A 20,192-nucleotide genomic window follows, 5' to 3' on the forward strand; every position below is an offset into this window, starting at 1 on the left:
CTTCTGCCACTCTACCCAGTGCTCTTGTTGCCTGTCAGTCAGTGAGCCATTCCTGACAGCTGCAGTCCAGGCTAAAATGGTTTAGTCCAAAGCTGCGCCCTCTGGGTTCAAAGTTGTTTGAATCCTTCACAGCCATTTGCTGTCTCTTCAATTTAAGGCGAGCAGCCTTCTGTCACCTATGCTGTAGCAACTGAGGAAGTATCCCATAGCGGCATAGACAGTACAGAAGCATCAGAGGAATGCACAAGGGTGATTAGTTTTTTTTTAATATACATTTTCTCATGACCGAATTTTTAAAATTGCATTAGAATGTGCATTTTCCAAATGTTTTTACATTTGTGGTGCCAGAAAGAGAATGAAATGGTGGTCTGTGACAGAGGAAGGATAAAGGTTGTGGGAGTTTGGTGACTGGAAAGTATGGCTGAGGTGCTACTATTGTTCATGAATTATTTCACATAGAGCTGGGGCAGAAGGGGACGGCCTACATGGATCCTCCTGTCCTCTCTCATAAAGGCGATGTTATGCAGCATGAAGCCTACTAGCACAAATCCTGAATTTGCTCAATTGAAAACTGCTCTTCCACAGTGGTTCAGACAGTGGCAGAGTCACTTTAGAATACTCTTTCATATTCCTTGTGACAGCATGACTTTCATTGTAGACATGCTAGGCTCCTGTGTGTGGGTTCTGGACAGGAAACATGAGCCATGTCATTAGTGGATAACCCTTGTTGCTCAGTGGTCAGCTTCTAGCTTGTCATGGTGGGTCAAATGCAGGTGACACAGAGAGCTCTGCCAGGATAATAGACATTCACCTTCATGATGAGCTGCCTGTGGTTCTACATCAACAGTATATTGAGACAGTGGAATCCCTGTCGGTCCTGAAAATTGTCGCGTTCACATGAAGCTCATGCAAAGCTACGTGCAGGTAGTCCATGGCACCCACACCAGAGGGAAACTTATACTCAGTGAAAACCCTCATGTTTGCTCTGTTTGCTTGTCTCTAGCAAGAATGAATGAGATGAAGCTGTCTTTCTGTATAGGCTGCCTTAGTGATTTCTCTTACTCAACAGTGTATTAAAAACTGTGGGGTATTGCTTATATCTCCAGCAGCAGCCTGTAAAGAGTTAGACACATAAAAGTTAAGAGCTACATCGCCTTGACAGACACAACAAGGCTGTCCTTGATCTTCTTTGAGATTGCAGTTGTGGCTGCAGCAGTTGGCAGATTCCAGTTGTGATCTCTTTTGTGAAGTGAAGACATCTCAAACCTTAATCCATGTTGAAGTTGAGGTAAAAGAATTGCTCCCTAAAGACCAGCCATTGATATGCCCTCCTGCTGAAAGCACCTCTGCCCTCCTCCTCCCTCTTCTAGCAGCTTGCCCTGCTCTTCTGTCCTCTCTTCATTCTCCTAGTCCTGTTCAATTTACAGAGGCAGCTCTGCTAGGCAAATCAAGCCTGGAAACAACTTGTGTTAGCAAATTTTAAACAAACTTTCAAATCAACAAAGTAGCACAGCACGAGTCAGACCTTGTAGAGTGTTCAAACTTTATGCAATTATACCAAAGTTCCAAAAACAGCAGCCAGAAAAACTAATCCAGCAGCTGGCCTATGAGTAGTTCATGATTCCTTTAAATAGTGTTGATGGAGCGTCCTATGTTCAGTTTATCATGTGTTCAGCTGTGTAAGGTTAAGATGGGATGTCGGTGGGAGGATGGAATTTGAAAATGCCAATATTAACATCAAACTAGTGTTGTACCAAGATGGTATCCAGTGCAGTTTACATCAGAGTGAACAAGTCACCAACTACATTTTTGAGCTTCTAAAATGGCCACTACAGATATCAGTTAAAAATAATTTCTACATCTTTCTGAATACGGTGTTTTATATAATTTAGCCTTTGGGAAAGTAAGACACATCTATCATTTCTATAATCGACTTTCATTCACTTACAAACATCTGCAAAAATTCAAATTTTCAATTCCAACCCCAAGTTTTGGTTATGTTCTCTAAAGAACAAAATATGAAATTTACAATTAATATAGGACAACATGAATAAGACAGTACATCAATCAACAGCTCACAACATAAATAGCAGAACACAACAATGGTAATAAAAAGACAATTCAACTTACTTATTTGTCTTCAAAGTGAAGTTTTAGTTAAATTAATGAGATAACATTCAAAAGATAATGTTATAGTGTAATGGCCAGAACATTATGTTCCATGGATATTGGCTGAAATCCTTTCCTTTATTGCATACCTTTTTTTTGAAGAACCTCCACTTTTCCTGGAATAGCAATTGGTTTCTCCACTTCAATAACAGGCTCTCTTGGAAGCTCTGGCACTTTAAAGAACATTATTATAATTTTAGGATGGTATTATTTTAGAACGAGATTATTTCAAGAAAATCTATAAAGCCATTAAGTTACTTAAATTCAAAATAACAAGACACACAAAACCAACACAATAGGACATATTTCCTTGTGACAATTTAAGTATTAAATTGATATAGAGACAATTGTAACAGGTATTATGATTTTTCTACATAGTTGTGTGAGTGTTCCACACAAATCTAAAACAAAAACTATGTTAACTACCACGCTGCAGAAGAACAGAATGACTAAACATAAGTTCATGGAAATGCTGCTGGAATAAAAACAGCATAAGTAAGATGTTGCCATGATTTATGAAAAAAAAATGACAATGATCTAAGGAACAGAATGATTCAGTGCAGAAGAACAAGATTTGGATGGGAATTCTTCTGTGTTCTTTTGTACCTTTAGTTGGTGCAACTTCTTTCCTTGAAACAGTAACTGGTTCTTCATCAATTGGTTTCTTTGGAACATCTGGCACTTTAAAGAACATTATTGGTTTAAGATGAGGTTCATTTAAGATGATTCAGATAACACTAAAGTTAGTTGACCAAATCCAGACACATAAAAAACATATAATACACAAAATTAACACATTCTCTTTTTCAAATACAAGACAATTGTTAAATCAAAATAATGTAAATGTGCCGCGATTCAATATAAGAGTAGTAAGCAGTAATGATGACATATTTCTGCATTGGTGAATTATACTTGAAGAAAAATCTATTTGGCAAAATACATTTTTGCTATCTTTACTAGAAAAAAAAATTACTTCTCATTTTCACTTTAACGAAAAGTAAGAAATACCAAAGCAAATTCTGGACAGAATGAAGAAGTGACTGTGCAAAATAGAAATTGTTCAAATGGAAGTGTCAAGATATAGAAATAATATTTTCATGGATTTTTTTAAAATATACCTTTTACAGGAGTGACCTTTTCTCTTGGAATTTTAATTGGTTGGACTTGTTCAGTAACTGGTTTCTTTGGCACCTCCAGCACTTTAAAGAATATAATTGTTTAATATAAGATTCATTAGGCAATTATATACATCATGCTAAAGCTGTGTATACAAATTAATATAACATGAAACATACAGAACAGACAAAATTATCACAAAGCAACAATTCTCTTGCAATGCAACATTTTTATTATATCTTATTAATTACTATTTGGGCAATTGAGGAGGGAATGGTTATAAGGACACTTTTGTGTTGCTAATGCTTGTATTACCTTTCTCACAATAATTAAAAGATAAAGAATCTTATTCATTATGTTAAATTATTAAATTAAAAAATTACACTGTTTTACCATTTTCTTTTCGTTTCACAAATAAAATGATCCGAGTCAGCAAGTAATTTCAGATTTCTTTCAAAATAACATATATGTTCCTGGTGTTTTGTAACTTACATTGTCGTAAAAACTTCAGCAGAATTTGAAAAAACTCAAAAAATACATTTAATTGACAGCACTGAATGCAAAATAAAATATTTTCCTTGAAGTTAGAGTTACTGTTATGACAGCATTAACAACACAAACAGATGTAAAATACATTCATTGACGTAACAGTTAAAGAGAAATGCACACAATGATGATAGATTTACATAAATATGGCTAAGGCAAATTACTTTCGAAGAAGAAAAAACAAAGAACTTAGAATTGGATTTATAAGATGACTATGAAAGCTACTTCTGTAACATTAGATGAAGGCTAGTCTAAAATTCTGACTATTTTGTACCTTTTACTGGAGTAACAATCTTTCTTCTTTGAACCTCATCTTGTTGGAACTCTTCAGTAATAGTCTTCTTATAAACTTCACTCACTTTGAAGAATATGATTGTTTTAAAATGTAATTTATTCAAGAAAATGTAAGCATTTTGAAATTATTTAAAAACAAGCAAAGCCAAGTCCCATGAAACACTTAACAATACCAACTAACATTAAATGGCATTCCATTTTATGAAGACATAAAACCTGAAATCCATAGGCCAGTTATTCAATTTCTTATATGGGACAGCAGCCAGCAAGAACATTTTCCTTTGGCTAAATTAAAAGATATCAAATTGGGAGAATTACTCTTAAGTTGCTGTTAAATAGTGGATTCACATGTCAAATAGGGTCACATCTAAGATGTTTGTCATAAAGTCAAGCATAAAGGTATTGGGCCTCTAAATCAGGAAGGAAATTTTAGCCTCCCCTCCTAGAGACCGTTCACAAAGGTGGCCACTTAAAAAAAAGTGTTAACTTTTCTAGGGTACAGGTCACAGTTTCATATCCACCATTAGATAAACCAAACACCTGGTCCCATCAGACAATCTTATGTTGACCCCACATGCAAAGTTCTTTTAAGACTGAGGTTTCAAAAACTCCTGACAGTGGATGCCCTAACTATGCTCCGGTCTCCTTACAGCCATGACCTAGTAGCAGATGGGCAGCAGCAGTACAGCCACTAGGCCACCATAATGTTTATTTCTAGGTCAGGATTCAGCTTACTTTCTGTCTATTCTGATTACAGTAGGAGTAGGTCAAAATGGCTGCAGTTTTGAAATATGTTCCTTACTGTTTTATAATTAAATTATTTTTCTTCTAATTGGCATTCCCATTTCACTTATATAATACTTCTTGTCAGTACATAATGATGTTAAAATATTTACTTAATTATTTCTAGCTTCTTGGTATTTAATTAAATATTATTAGTTATTAAAGCTTCAGTTGTGCCACCTCAGCTTTCATTTTAATGCAAATATAAAATACTGATGGAAATAATTTTAATTGATTTGCCCTGCATGTCCCCCATGACAGCTCAAGCAATGCAATCAGATATAAAACAGAAACACCACAACATGCACTAATGGATACACATGGAGAAGATAAATGGTACATAAAGATCAGGAATCAGGCTCTGGTTATGATTTATAATGCCATCATGAAAATTAGGAATTATTTTCACAATAATTTACTATGTTGGGCAAAGTTTGAATGAAAGTCTTTCTTTCATTTTTGTACCTTCAACTGTAATGATCTCTTCTTTTCCCAGAACAGTAACTGGTTTAAATTCTTCAGCAACTGGCTTCTTAGGAATTTCTGGCACTTCAAAAGACATCATTGTTTTAAGATGAAATTGATTTAAAAAAAACTTTAAAATATTTAACAATTCAGAACAACATGAAGCAAATTTGACAGATCAAGCTAACACAAGACTATATTATATTAAACAAACTGTCCAAGTAAATTAATAGGTTTTGTCTGCCCACTCAACTGGACACAAGGTCCCATGACATTTTTCAAAAAAACAGCAGGAGATTTTCTTTCCACTATTGTGGCTAATATTTATCCTTAACCACAACAAAAAAAGATTTTGTAGTCATTTATCTCAATGCTGGGTATGGGACTTGGCTGTATAATAATTGGCTGCACATTTGCCTTCATTACATGTGAATTCACTTCAAAACACCTCCGCATCCTTGGGATAAAAGGATAAAAACAAGGTCTTTTTTCTTTCATTGTAGTTTCGTAAATCAATTATTTGAAATTAGTGTATACTGAATGTTCCCAAGTTTTAAATTATATTTAATTTGTAATATGCAAGCAGTCTTTACCCAGTTCTTTCTTTTTCCTACAATATACAGGGTTTAAACCCAAACTTGGAATCACTCACTCATTATTTTTTGGTTTCTCTCATCACATTTCCTACTCTACTCCCTTCAACCATGATGGTGTCCTGCATTATATAATTTGGCACATACCTTCATATCTCAATTTCAAAAAATGAATGACGTTTTCTACAAGTAAAACAACTTTTTATGATGATAGAGACAACAGACTTAAAATATAGTCTACAATGTTACAGAACACAAATTCATAAAACGCCACAGGGTACACAAATAAGTAGCACTTGTATGGCTAACGTGAAGACCATGAAAGTTAGAAAAAGAAATCAATGCTATAGAAGAACTTCCATGTATTTTTCTACCTGTTACTGTGATGACCTCTTCTTTTCTTAGTACAGTGACTGGTTGAGCTTCAATAACAATCGGCTTCTTAGGAATCTCCGATACTTTAAAGAACAGTATTGTTTAAGAATGAGATTTATTGAAGGCGGTGTGTTTAATTTTGAAGAGATTTTTAAAAGAAACCACAACATGAAACATAAGTACAGACAAATCTAATACAGGATAATAATCCTTTTTCTAAGAATAACATAACTATTACATCCAAAAATATGGGTAAGATTTTAAGTCATCCATTTACGCAGAGTTAATATCAGGCCCATTATGTCTATAATCCACCATCACTGAAGAATAAGGATCTTTTTGCAACAGCAGTTTATCATGCTCAGAATACCACAAAACAATTCTTATCATCTTACCCATTAAGTTGTCATTTAAAATTATTTTATTCATACTTCTTCCACACCAGATTTTTTAAACTAATTATTTCAAGAGGAATGGTATAGTTAATTAACTATTAGCAATATATATTCAAATTAAATGCTTAAGGCCAAATATTAGCAATTAATCAGTATTGTGCTATTCCACTATTTATTTCCATCATGTCAATAAAGGCAATATGACTGTCTTTTATCTCCTACTCCCTCCAGTTATGATGGTGTCCTGCCACTTAACATATAGTTCTCAATTTTCAAAAATGAGTAAGTAATTATTTTACTACAAATTAAACCTCCTCTTATTACAGTACAGACTCATGAATGAAATTTGAGATGCCAAATAACACATGAAAACGAGCACCACATACATTGTATATATAAGATTTACATGAAGACCATGGAAATAAATTCACAATTAAAAGGCAAGACAAATTACAGAAATCAAAAAAAAATGAACCAAAATAAGAGTTTTGGCTTTGGTAGATGAGAAAGATATGACAAACAGACAGTGATTTATATAATAGCACACCAAGAAAGCTATAAAATGTAGAAATAAGATTGAATGCAATGTTTCAGTGTACATTTGTACCTTTTGTTGAGATGACACCCTTTTCTCTTGAAACAACAATTGGCTTAATGTCTTCTGGTACTTCTGGCTTCTTGGGTATCTCTGGCACTTTAATGAACATTGTGTTTTAAGATGTGGTCAATCCAAAAAAATGTACTTTATTGAAGATATTTAAAAATATGTTCACATTACTTGAAACACTCATTACAACAAAGCTAACTCAGAGTTATATTTCTCTTATAGGAACACAAACATTGGGGAGAATTTTCTGCATGTTGGGCGGGATGGTTGGGAGTGGGCGTGGAGCCAATTGCACCCACAATCAGCTGCATGCCGCCATTTAATGTGGGCTGGCCAATTAAGGCCTGTCCATTGTGATGCACAGCCAGTAGCGCTCAGTGCTACCTGTGCGGGCAGGAGGAGGAGGGAGAGTCGGGGCCTGCGCTTTTCGTGCGCACGCTCAAAGGAACGCAGGAATCGCCCTGATGCATGGAGCTGCCTCAGGGAGATTAAGTACATAATAAAAGTTTTTATATCATAAAGTAAAAAATTATTTAAACATGTTCCCTCATGTAACAGTGTCACATGAGCTGGGATATGTTTGTGAATTGTACACTAATTAATTAATAATTTTATAAAACCTTCAGGAAGCCTCATCCCGCCCATGGATGAGGTTTCCTGAAAAACGCGAAGGCCGCTTGGGCTCTTCGCCTGCCCGCCAACCTTAAGGTTGGACGGGCAGCGTTGATAACTACTTTAATTGGTTTTTTAATGGCTTTAATAGGCCATTGACAGTTTGGCAGGTGCGCAGCCGCCTCTGGAGCATGCCTGCCGAACATAATATCTAAGTGAGGCACGCTGGTGTGGGAACGCACACCCGACGTCACCGCGCGTCACTTTACGCGTCAGCCTGTCGGGCCCGGCGCCGCACGCCGATGTCAACATTCTGGCTATTAATTGAAAAGTCAATTCTGTATGAACTCTACTGTCATCATACAGTTGCTCAGTGAACTAAGAGAACATGCATTTGCTAATGTAACTTTTAAAATGTTTATTGCCTTGAAAGTAACGATTTTTTCCAATAATAAAATGCCAGGCTTTTTCAAATACAATCAATCATTCATATAATTGACTAAAACGTTATTTATTGTGGGTTGTTGCTCATTGGGACATTACACTTGGGTATAAAATAAAATCTTCAAAATAATATTCTGATTTATTTGGTTGCTTTATAAAGTATATAACCAAATGTAGGAAAGGCTGAACAGATTGGAGCTCTTCTCTCTAAAAATGAAATGATTGAAACATGATTTGATTAAGGTCTATAAGTTATGAAGGGATTTGATGGTGTGTTTCCAGTTGTGGGGAATCCAAAATTAGGGATCATAAATATAAAATAACCATGAATAAATCCACTAAGGTGATTTAGAAGGAACTTCTTTACTCAGACAATGAGAATATAGAACTTTCTACTGTACAGAATAGTTGAGGTGATTAGAATAGATATCATTAAGCAAACATTAGATGAGGGGGAAAGGAAAAGAAGGATATGTTGATAAGATGAGATGAAGTAAGGAGGAAGGAGGCTCATTTGGAGTTTAAGCACCAGTATGGAGCTGTCAGGCTGACTGGCCTGTTTTTGTGCTGTAACATTATATCTAATTCTGTGCACATTACAACTTCTACAATACACACAGATATAACATTAACTATAGCACCACAACATTATAACAGATTAGTTGATAAATTGATGAGTCAACGAATTCTGTTAGGATAACAAGAAGAACCAGAAACAAAGTTCTGAATAAGAATAGTGCGTGTCCAGGAAAGTAATAACTGTTTTCATTCTAATGATGTAAGCATGTCGCTGTGTTATAAGAGTGTTATTGCATTTTTGTACCTTTAGCTGGTGCTACTTTATCTCTTGGAACAACAGTTGGTGTTTCTTCTGGTTTTATGGCTTTCTTAGGAACCTCTGGCACTTTAAATGACATAATGCTTTTAAGATAAGGTTCACCAAAAGAACTTATATAAAATTTTTAAGACACATCAACAAGAATTCAAGAACACATGACAAGTTGCTAGACAAACTTATGCAAATCAACATTTTCTTATGAATTAAAATAACAACTATATCAAGAAGAAAATGATCTTTGTGCACTGATAGTATATGTATTGAACTATTTCACATTCTATTGTCTTTACAAAAACAAGGCATTTTTGTCCAAACTTTTCCAAATACAATGATCCAATCCACATTGTAAAAACGAATTAAAACATACACTTGCTTGCAGTTTTGAACTAACAAATATTGTTGGAGCATTTTCATTAATTGAAAATATAATAATATGCTAACTTTGGAAATCTCTCTCATTGTAATCTGTACAAATTGAAATGTCTCAGATCATTTTCAAATTTGATATCAAATTAACAAAAAAAGTTTCCCTACATGTAAAAGTTATTACTACATGAACAAAACATACAGAATACTATGTCATAACAAAACAAATAAACTGACAAATAAATATAGAAATGATCAATTCCATATTCTGGATAGGGTATGCAATGTTTTGAGAGATGACCATGAAAGCAGTAGCTGTTTTCAAACTAATAATGTGAATATATTGTCACACTATTGTACCTTTAGCTGGAAGGGCTTCCTCTTTTCTTGGAACAGTAACTACTTTAATTTCTTCAACAGGGGCTTTCTTAGGAACCTCTGGCACTTCAAAGAACATTATTGTTTCATTAGCTCAAATAAATAAGCATGGTTTTCATGATATTACATTAATTGAGACCAGATGAACCCACCTAAGAAACATGGCATGGACATCTTGAATGTGCAACGAAACTAATAAATTAGACAACTAGAGTGCTTATCTACATAGTTTGTTGCATTTGAGCAGAATAATAATCAGAATATTTATATATTGCTAGACTGCATCTTTGCTAAAATAATAAAAGAAAAATTGTTTTCACAAATTAGTTTAATTATTTTCAACTTTATAAATTAGTTTAAATGTTCTTAATCATACTTCCCAATTAAATTTATCCAAGTCAATGTAAAATCACTGGTTAGAACAGATTGGGCAAAATTAAAGACTATTAATATCTGTACATTTTCAAATGCTTGAGGTCAAACTGTATTTAGTTATCATTGTGTTATAAGTTAATTTTAAACACTTGTTTTGCTTTAATCCCAAAATGACTTCATGATAAAAAACAAATACACAAAAGATAATGACAAAAAAATTCATAAACATAACATACATTTAACAATGGTTTCTGTATTTATTTTATACCTTTGACTGAAATGACTGCTTCTTTTCTTGGAGGAGAAGCTGGTATCTTTTCTTCAGCCAGAGGCATTTTAGGAACCTTTGGCACTTTAAAGAACAATTATGTATTAAGAGCAAATTAACTCAATAAGATGTACATAATTCTGAAGATGTTAAACAATAGACAACATGAAACACAAATGACAAGAGATACAAATATAGTATTTCATTCACATATGCAAATTTATGTTTTTTTAAATCAGAAGGAGATTTACTTGTATGAACATGTCCTCTATTAAGGCAATTGCGCATCAACTATGATAAAGAAGTTTGGCATTGATATACTTGGACACAGTATCTTCTTTGTATGGTTAAGAAAATAATCTATACTGCAGAGAAAAATATACTACAACATTATTTTGGTCAACAAGATAAAACTAAAGGATGTGTTACAGGCTCACAATTTATGTATATTTGTTAGCCGATAATTATATTTTAATTTTTCAAAATAAATGCTCTATGTTGCAATATAATACTAATTTAACAAAGTAAAACTGTGAATTAGAATTCACTACAAATTTTAACATTTGCAGAAACGAAGTGTAAATTTCCTTTAAATTCATTCAAAAACATTTCCCTACATGGTTGTTGTGTTACACAAAGCACAAATATAGAACACTTTAACAGAACATTATACTCTCATAAAAACAGAAAGACAGTCTACATCTGGAGCACAAGCAGCGCCAAAGCAAGGCTGAGATTCAAGATATGACCACAAAGAGCAGAAATTGTTATAACTATAATGGCAACAACATGTTGTCATGGCATAAAAGAATAAAGCGTGTACAAAATGTCCTGTGTATATTTCTACCTTTAGTTGAAGTGATCTCTTCTTTTTCTGGAATAGTGTCTGGTTTCACTTCTTCCACAACTGGCTTCTTACGAATCTCTGGTACTTTAAAGGACAATTGTTTAAGATCAGATTCATTCAAGAATGTATAATATATGACAATGAAGATATGTAAAAACAACTTAAGGTATGAAACATAAGTGAAAGATGAAACTAACAAAAGACATCTCTTCTAATCAAAAGACAATTATTTTTTATCAAAATTGCTGTCATTTATATATTGCCTCAATCAATTAAGTAGTGTCAGTCAGCAATGGGTTTGTTGACAAAATATATTTGAGACAATGGGCAAAATTTTGCCCTTGATGGGTGGGCGGACCCCACCGGCTCGGCGGCGGGCGGGCAGCTGATCACCACTGCCGAAACGGGCCCCGCCGCCATTTTGGGTGGGTGGGCTACCCAACGGGAAGCGCTTTGCGCTTGATGTGCGGGGGGAGGGGAGGGATTCCCCAACTGTCAAAGTGCACTCTTTCGCTCATGCGCGCAAAAGAGCGCACATCTCCCTGAGACTAAGTGCTGTCTCAGGGAGAGCACTGAAAGTGTTATAAACTTAAAAAATCGAAAAATAAACAAATTATTAACATGACCCCCTCAAGTGACAATGTCACATGAGATGGGACATGTTAATAAATATCACATAGACCAGAATTTTTCCGTCGGCGATTTGGAGGCAGGGTCTGCTCGCCGATGGGAAAATGATGCAGGATGTTATCGGGAGGAAACCTCAATGTCATCCCACCACATTTAAATATTCAGCGAAATCAGCTGTCCGCCTGTCAACCTGTCAACGGCCAACTGAGGCCACTGACAGGATAATTGAGCTAATTAAAGGCTCTGCCTGCCTAACCTTAAGGCTGGCGGCCAGGCTAGAGGCCCTGGCGGGAAGGAGAAAAGACATGAAACCTCATCCACTGGCAGGATGAGGTTTCATGTCTGTTTAAAAAATCTTTAATAAAGTTTATGTAATATTTATTAACATATCCCATCTCGTGTGACAATGTCACACGAGGGGGACATGTTAATAATTATTTTATTTTGCTAATTTTGATGTTTTTTAAACTGTCACCAATCTCCCTGAGGCAGCACTTAGTCTCAGGGAGCAGTGCGCTCTTTTGCGCGCTTGACAGTTGGGGAATCCCTCCCCTCCCCGCACAGGAAGCCAGTCGGGCAGGCCACTGGGTGGGCCTTAATTGGCTCACCCACTCAGAATGGCAGCGGGGCCCGGTTCGGCAGCGGAGTTCGGTTGCCCACCTGCCGCTGAGCTGGTGGAGCACGCCCGTCCATCGAGGGCTAAATTCTGGCCATCAAGTTTATTAAAGTTTTTTAAAGCAGACATGAAACCTCATCCCGCCAGTGGATGAGGTTTCATGTTTTTTCAGAAGCCCGCTGGGGCTCCTGGCCTGCCCGCCAGCCTTAAGGTTCGGCAGGCAGGGCCTTTAATTAGCTTAATTATCCTGTCAATCAACTGGCCCTAACAGGTCGGCGGGCACACAGCTGATTTTGCTGTCCGCCCACCTTCCTGAATATTTAAATGGGGTGGGATGATATCTGGGGTTCCTCCCAACGTCATCCCATGTCAGTTTCGTGTCGGCGAGCGGGCCCCGCCCCCAACTTGCTGACGGAAAAATTTTGGCCTATGTTAATTTCCTTACTGATCTTATAATTAAAGCTAAGTTTTCACTTTTTTGTCAAAATGAGTCATCAAATTATAATGCAATAATTAAAATTGCATTAAAATTCATATTTATTCATTTTAGTATTTTATTTCAGTAAAGATCTGAATGTTCAAAATCACAGACCAAAGTCCACATTGCACAAACATTTTTTACACCTGTTAGAACTACTGTTTATGACAAAATCACATAGGGGAGAATTTTCTCCCTGTTGGGTGGGCCGGTCAGGAGCGGGTGCGGAGCCTATCGCTACCTGCAATCAGCTGCACGCTGCCATTTTGCGTGGGCGGGCCAATTAAGGCGTGACGCGTGCCCGGAAGCACTCAATGCTACCTGTGCGGGAAGGGGCAGGAGGTAGAGTCAGGGCCTGCACTCTTTCAATAAAAAGCACAGAAATCTCCCTGAGGCACAGAGCTGCCTCAGGGAGACTAATTTCATAATGTGAATTTTAAGTACAAGAAGCTAAAAAATCATTTACACATGTCCCCTCATGTGACAGCATCACATGAACTGGGTCAGGTATTTCAAACGTTCCAAAAATATTTATTGTTATAACACTTCATGAAACCACATCCCGCCCATGCGAAGTGCCGCCTGGGCTCTTCGCCTGCCCGCCAACCTTAAGGTTAGACGGACAGCTTTCTCAATTGGCTTAATTGTTTGATCAACGGCTTTAACAGGCCTTTGACAGCTTGGTGGGCATGCAGCTGTCTCTAGTGCGCGCCCGCCGAACAGAAGATCAGAATGGTGCGCGGGTGACATCGGGACGCATGCATCATTTTACGTGTCGGCATGTGGGGCCCGCCCCTGCATGCTGAACAGAAGATTCTGCTCATAGGTTTTAAATATGAATCACAGGGTGCCACAGTACTGTAGCAGATTAACACACATTAACAAATATGAAAAAGACAATTTCCATTAAATAACAAGGAGCACCAAAAGGAAACACTTTGTAACGTATTAGGAGACAATGAAAGGTAACATTGATCTTAACGGAAGATTACAAGATTATAAAAAAGTATACCTTTAGTTGATATAATATCTTTTTTTGGAACAGGAACTGTTTTGATTTCTTCAGGAGTGGTCTTCTGAATGAATTCTGGCACTTTAAAGAACATTATTAATTTAAGATGGAATTAATTCAAAAATATTCACATAACTAGGCTAACACTTAAACAGGTCAAGATAACATGGAATTTGCAAGAGAAAAGTTACACTACATGAGAAGTGCAAGATATAGAAATAAAATGCATTATTTTTCATAATAACACAATTATTTAATTAAAGAGAAGGTATCTACATGCAAAATAAACATAAAATCTAGAGTTCACAACCAAATGGTGAAATAAGTTAGATACAGTCTTTTATTCTTTGGGATCTGGAGTCCAGTGCAGACTAATGGGATGTTGCTGGCTGTAAAGGTTATATATAAAATAAATTGATTAAAACTTAATGTGGTTCATAATGGATAAGTGTCCAATTGACTAAAAATGTCTCAAATTTGGCACTAAATTGTAGATCTCAATCCAGAACTGGATTGCTGATGCAAAGAATTGGAAGATTCTCATCTGAAGTTATGGCTAAGACGCATTACTGGGCAGAGTAGGAGGATTTTACTATCTGACTCATTTGCTTATAAGTCAAAATTCTATATTTCATTTTTTAGTTAGTCACTTCTAATTTGTATATCTTTGAATGATTGCTTTTATTCAGGTAATTGTTAAAGTGTCATTTGTAGCACAACATACTTAGGTCAAAATCCACAGATTTCAAGCTTTTCTTTCTGCAAGGCCGATAATTACCCCATTGTTTTCAATTTACCCTTCTGTTCCTGTTTCAGCTTTGGTTGTGTCCACTAAATCTTTGCCATCTTAGCTTAAAATATTTAAATATATTAGCAACCTGAGATTAGTAAGTCACAATAACAAAGTATTTTACAAAGTATGCTTTTTTTTTGCAAAAAAGCATTAAGGTCTTTACAAGCTAAGTTTTACATTAAAAATTAATTTTATTCATACATCTCCAAATGCAATGACACAAGTCAGCATATTACCACTGATAAATTATTCATATTTTTAGTAGTTTGAATTAAACAGCAGTGTATTGTAAATATGAATATTCAATCTCAATTGGTATCATGTTATCACATAAACATTATTTTTCCTGCATTTTGCAATATATGTTAGAACACCATGACAATATGACAGAATGCCACAATTTAATTTACAGCAAGAAGACAAATACTGTTTTTAATAAGCAGCAGCAAAAGCAGGGTCTCAGAAAGACTTTATATGATGACCATAAAAAGTAGGAATCATTTCCAACCTAATGGAAATAGTACATTGCTTCCTAAATGAGAATAAACTCAATTGACACCTTCTTGTTTTTATACCTGGAGTTGGAATGACCTCTTCTTTTCTTGTGGTGGTTAATGGTTTCACTTTTTCAGCGACCGTCTTCTTTGGAATTTCCGGAACTTGAAAGAATATTTTTTTTATCATCATGATTTAACCAAGAACATTTACATAGCTTTGAAGATGTTCAAAACAATAGATAACATGAAACATACATAACAAAAGTAACTAACGTACATAAGATGCTGAATAGATTGTTTTAACATTGAATATAAAGCACGATAGTAATACAATTAAAACCATTTACATTAAATATGTGAAGATTTATGATCAAATTCACATTTATTTGATGCACTATTACAAAAGTATTTAGGTATTTTCAACATATTTAGCTACTGCTATAACAGTAATAAAGCAAGGTTCAAAGCACATTGGCTCAAATTTTCCTGGAAAAATGGTGAGCTCACAGCATATATTGTTATTATGCAAATTTGGTCAAAAAAATGACGAATTACAAATTTCCATAACGTGCTGTTTTTTTTAATATCTTGCTCAGCTCCACCGTTTGCCTCACATAAACTGCATCTTGTCCTCAACAGCCTGGATTGTTTTAAGAACTTACTGGAATTTGTACATTAAACTCAAATTAAGCTTGGCACAAACTGTTAGAGCTGGAACTTAACAGCGTAAGTACTTGCTTGAAGGTATGATGAATGTTCGTGTCATACCAATCTCATTGGTTAAGAAGATAGACTGTTGCTTCTGTCATTCACTAAAGTCCCAGATGCCCCATTATCCGAACCATACAGCTTTCAGCTTGTACGTCGAGCAATTTATAGGACAAAAAAAATTCAAGCTGAACAGTGCAGGTAAAAAAACAAACCAGTTTCGCACACCACAAGATGCCCCACTCCAGCAAGACTTGGGCTAATATATGAGGTTGCGACAGACTAACTGAACAGCATAAAGACACAAACATAGAGAATACATGTAACATTTAAATAAGAAGCTGATTTGAAAACGGTCGTAATGATGAGAACAAGAGATGATATGATGTATGAAGAACGTTGATATAAAATCTTCCATGTATTCATTTTTACCTTCAGCTGGAACAATCTCTTCTCTTGGCACACCAGTGGCTTTAACCTCTTGAGGAATTGGTTTCTTAGCGACTTCTGGTACTTGAAAAAAATTTAAGCAACAAATTACAACATGACACACACAGTGGACAATGCTGCCATAAAGTGATATTTTCCCTTGCAGCAACAAACACTAAATCACCAAGATAATCTTTACATGTTTACTATTTCAATCCCTATGTATCAAGCAAACACCTAGTGAGACATAGACAGCTATGAAGCATTATAATTGTTATTTACAATACATGGTGAAACAACATCTAAGCTAGCTCATTAGCACCTTAACTATCTTTTATTCTAACCCCTTTTTTTATAACTTTCCCTGAATACACTATTCCTTCACAAACCTAACATTAAATATAGTTCTTTTTCATAAATACATCTTATGGAAAAATGGCCAAAAAGTCCTGAACTGTGACTGAGACCTGATTGCAGTTTCAAAATAAAATGATGGGTAATAATGGCAATCCAGTTGCACGGATACAATAATATTAAAATGCATCTTTACTATCTTTATAAATTAAATAATTTGATTTCATTGTGTTTATATTTTTTCATAGAAAATGATCCATGTTCCAATGTAATAATCGATTTTAAAATTATCTTAAATAGTGGATTTGTTTTCAAATAGGTAATATTTTGCATTCATCCCAATGTTCAATATAACATTTTCATCTAAGCATTGTAATATAAATATTAAATCATTAGTTGCTTAAGTCAAAGATCATGAGTAACCTAAACAACAAAAACATATGTTATAACTTCACTACACTGCAACAGAACAGCACAAATCCATGAATAAATATAGAAATCAAATTGCACTGATCTAAACCTGAAGGAAGATGCTTTGACTCAGATTGGAGTGCCAAGCATGAAAAGTAGCTATCATTTCTATTGTAATGGAAACAACAAAGTGCTGCATTATGTAAAGATAATGTTGGTATCAGGATCCTGTGTGATCTTGTACCTTTTGCTGGAGCAACCTTTTCTTTTCTTGGCACAATAGTTGGTTTTACTTCTTCAACAATTGGCTTCTCAGCAACCTCTGCCACTTTTAAAAAAAACATTGTTTTAAAAAAAAAGTACATTACTGTCAGCTTTATCATGTAAGCCAAGAATTAAAAGATAATGAAACTGCATTTTGATAGCTGCTTAACTACGGTCAACCACTGGAGCACGGAGCTGCCTCGGGGAGATTGAATAGACAAAAAAAGTTTTTAAAAATTCAAGTAAAAAATTATTTAAACATATCTCCTCATGTGACAGTGTCATATGAACTGGGGCATGTTTGTCAAGTTTACCAAACTTACTTATTAATTTCATAAAACCTTCAGGAAACCTCATCCCGCCTGTGGATCAGGTTTCCTGGAAAATGTGAAGACTGCTTGGGCTCTTCGCCTGCCTGTCAACCTTAAAGTTGGATGAGCAGCAGTTAATGAGCTAAATTACTTTCTTACTAGCCTTAATAGGCCTTTGACAGTTTGGCGGGCACACAGCTGATCCAAACTGAAAATCTAAATGACACACGGTGACATTGGGACGCATGCCCAATGTCATCACGCATCATTTTACACTTCGGCAAGCCGAAGATTCTGTCCTGGGTCTTTTTGATCAGCACAATTCAATCCTATTTACTCACTGAACCATTAGGAGTTTCCATTTTGTTTGAACTTGGCTCTTAGCATTTTATTTGCTGGAGGAAAATATTCCTTATCCAAATTTTTAATTTTGACATCTGATGTTAAATGAATAAATAACAATAACTCCTGTGGGAAATAGCAAACATTTAATTCAAACTACTTTTAAAATTATGTTTGCTTTCTCTAAATAATTGACAAACATTGGATATACCCTAAAATCTTGCTCTGGCAATTGCACAATTTCAATAAAGAACGATTGAAACTTAAAAAAAAACTCCGGCTTCTAAATCGATGATTTTTTTCATTCATGGGATGTGGGTGTTGCTGGCTAGGCCAACTTTTATTGCCTATCCCTAATTGCCCTTGAGAAGATGGTGGTGAACACTGCAGTCCATATGGTGCAGGTACACCCACAGTGCTGTTAAGGAGGGAGTTTCAGGATTTTGACCCAGTTACAGTGCAGGAATGGCGATATATTTCCAAGTCTGCGGCTTGGAGGAGAACTTCAAGGTGGTGGTGTTCCCGTGGGGAGAATGCGTGCATCCTGACGTCACCACGCGTCATTTAGATTTTCAGTTCGGCGGGCGCACCTGCTGAACTGTCAAAGGCCTATTAAGGCCATTTAACTAACAAGTAAAATAATTAACAGAGCTGCCCGTCCAACCTTAAGGTTGGCGGGCAGGCAAAGGGCCCAGGAGGCCTTCACATTTTTCGTGGAACCCTATCCACGGGCGGGATGAGGTTTTATGAATGATTTTAAATTTTCTTAAAAATTTTTATTGAAAGTAACGTAAATGTCCCAGCTCATGTGACAGTTTCACATGAGGAGACATGTCATAAAAATTTTTTCAACGCTTTATTGAACTGCACAGGGAGCATACAGCACTTAAACAAAAACAGAATTACCTGGAAAAACTCAGCAGGTCTGGCAGCGTCGGCGGAGAAGAAAAGAGTTGACATTTCGAGTCCTCATGACCCTTCAACAGAACTCAAACACTTAGCACTACAGCACTTAGTTGGCCCACCCATGTAAATTGGCGGCGCGGACCCGATCGGGTCCATGCCCACCCCCGCCTAACCCGCCCGATGGAGGGAAAGTTCTACCCCATGTGTCTGCTTTAGTTATGTAATAACTGATAGAACAAATTAGCTACAACCAATCCTCCTCTGATTCAAATATTCCAGATTAAATCCCAATTTATTATGTTAAAGCAAAAATAAAATATTTAATGCTTCAAAAAAATGAGCAATGCACACAAACAAAACATATAAATTATCCCACATCACAACAGAATAAAACAATGTAAAATACAATCAATAAATGCCACAAGAACCATTATCAACAACAGAGTTCTGATCAGAACATACAAGATGTTCATGAAGAAAAAACATGCATGCATTCTGATATGATGAAGTTGATATTAAATAATATATGAATGAAGTTTGCATGAAATCCTTCAAGGTAATCATATACCTTCTATTGGAGAAACCTCCTTTTTCCTTGAAATAATAACTGGTTTTGCTTCTTCAGAAACTGCTTTTTTAGGGATCTCTGGCACTTTAAAAGAACATTACTTGTTTAAAGAGTAGAATAAATGAAGAAAATACATAGAGTGCATCTTAACACCAAACAGGACAACATATAACAATTTCTCTTGTAACAATAGCATAATTGTAAAGCTACACCAACTATTGGTACTTACGTAAATAATGCAATGCCAATCTGAATTTCAATAACTAATAACTTACTTTAATAGAATATTTTCACTTTCTTATAATATATTTGCTAAAATATATTCCAAAAGGCCCCTTACTCATTTTGCTAACAAAATAAATGTTTTACTAAGTATTGTTGTCCCTTTTTTCCAATATTGTC

At 35.6% G+C, this 20,192-nt stretch overlaps 1 protein-coding gene across 1 annotated transcript in view; it reads right to left on the minus strand.

Annotated features, from left to right (window-relative positions):
- The window catches only part of ttn.1 (titin, tandem duplicate 1), a 685,821-nt gene that overhangs the window by 188,122 nt on the left and 477,507 nt on the right, over positions 1 to 20,192 (minus strand). The window contains exons 145-156 of the mRNA XM_041201521.1: positions 19,791 to 19,874; positions 17,644 to 17,727; positions 16,638 to 16,718; positions 15,576 to 15,659; positions 14,208 to 14,288; positions 11,472 to 11,555; positions 10,625 to 10,708; positions 5,374 to 5,457; positions 4,106 to 4,189; positions 3,288 to 3,368; positions 2,776 to 2,850; positions 2,259 to 2,342 (exon numbers count right to left, since the gene is read on the minus strand). Of these exons, the coding sequence (XP_041057455.1) occupies positions 2,259 to 2,342; positions 2,776 to 2,850; positions 3,288 to 3,368; positions 4,106 to 4,189; positions 5,374 to 5,457; positions 10,625 to 10,708; positions 11,472 to 11,555; positions 14,208 to 14,288; positions 15,576 to 15,659; positions 16,638 to 16,718; positions 17,644 to 17,727; positions 19,791 to 19,874 (990 nt within the window). The remainder of the gene's footprint in view (positions 1 to 2,258; positions 2,343 to 2,775; positions 2,851 to 3,287; positions 3,369 to 4,105; positions 4,190 to 5,373; positions 5,458 to 10,624; positions 10,709 to 11,471; positions 11,556 to 14,207; positions 14,289 to 15,575; positions 15,660 to 16,637; positions 16,719 to 17,643; positions 17,728 to 19,790; positions 19,875 to 20,192) is intronic.

This window comes from Carcharodon carcharias, chromosome 12 (genome assembly GCF_017639515.1).
Source record: "Carcharodon carcharias isolate sCarCar2 chromosome 12, sCarCar2.pri, whole genome shotgun sequence".
NCBI lineage: Eukaryota > Metazoa > Chordata > Chondrichthyes > Lamniformes > Lamnidae > Carcharodon > Carcharodon carcharias.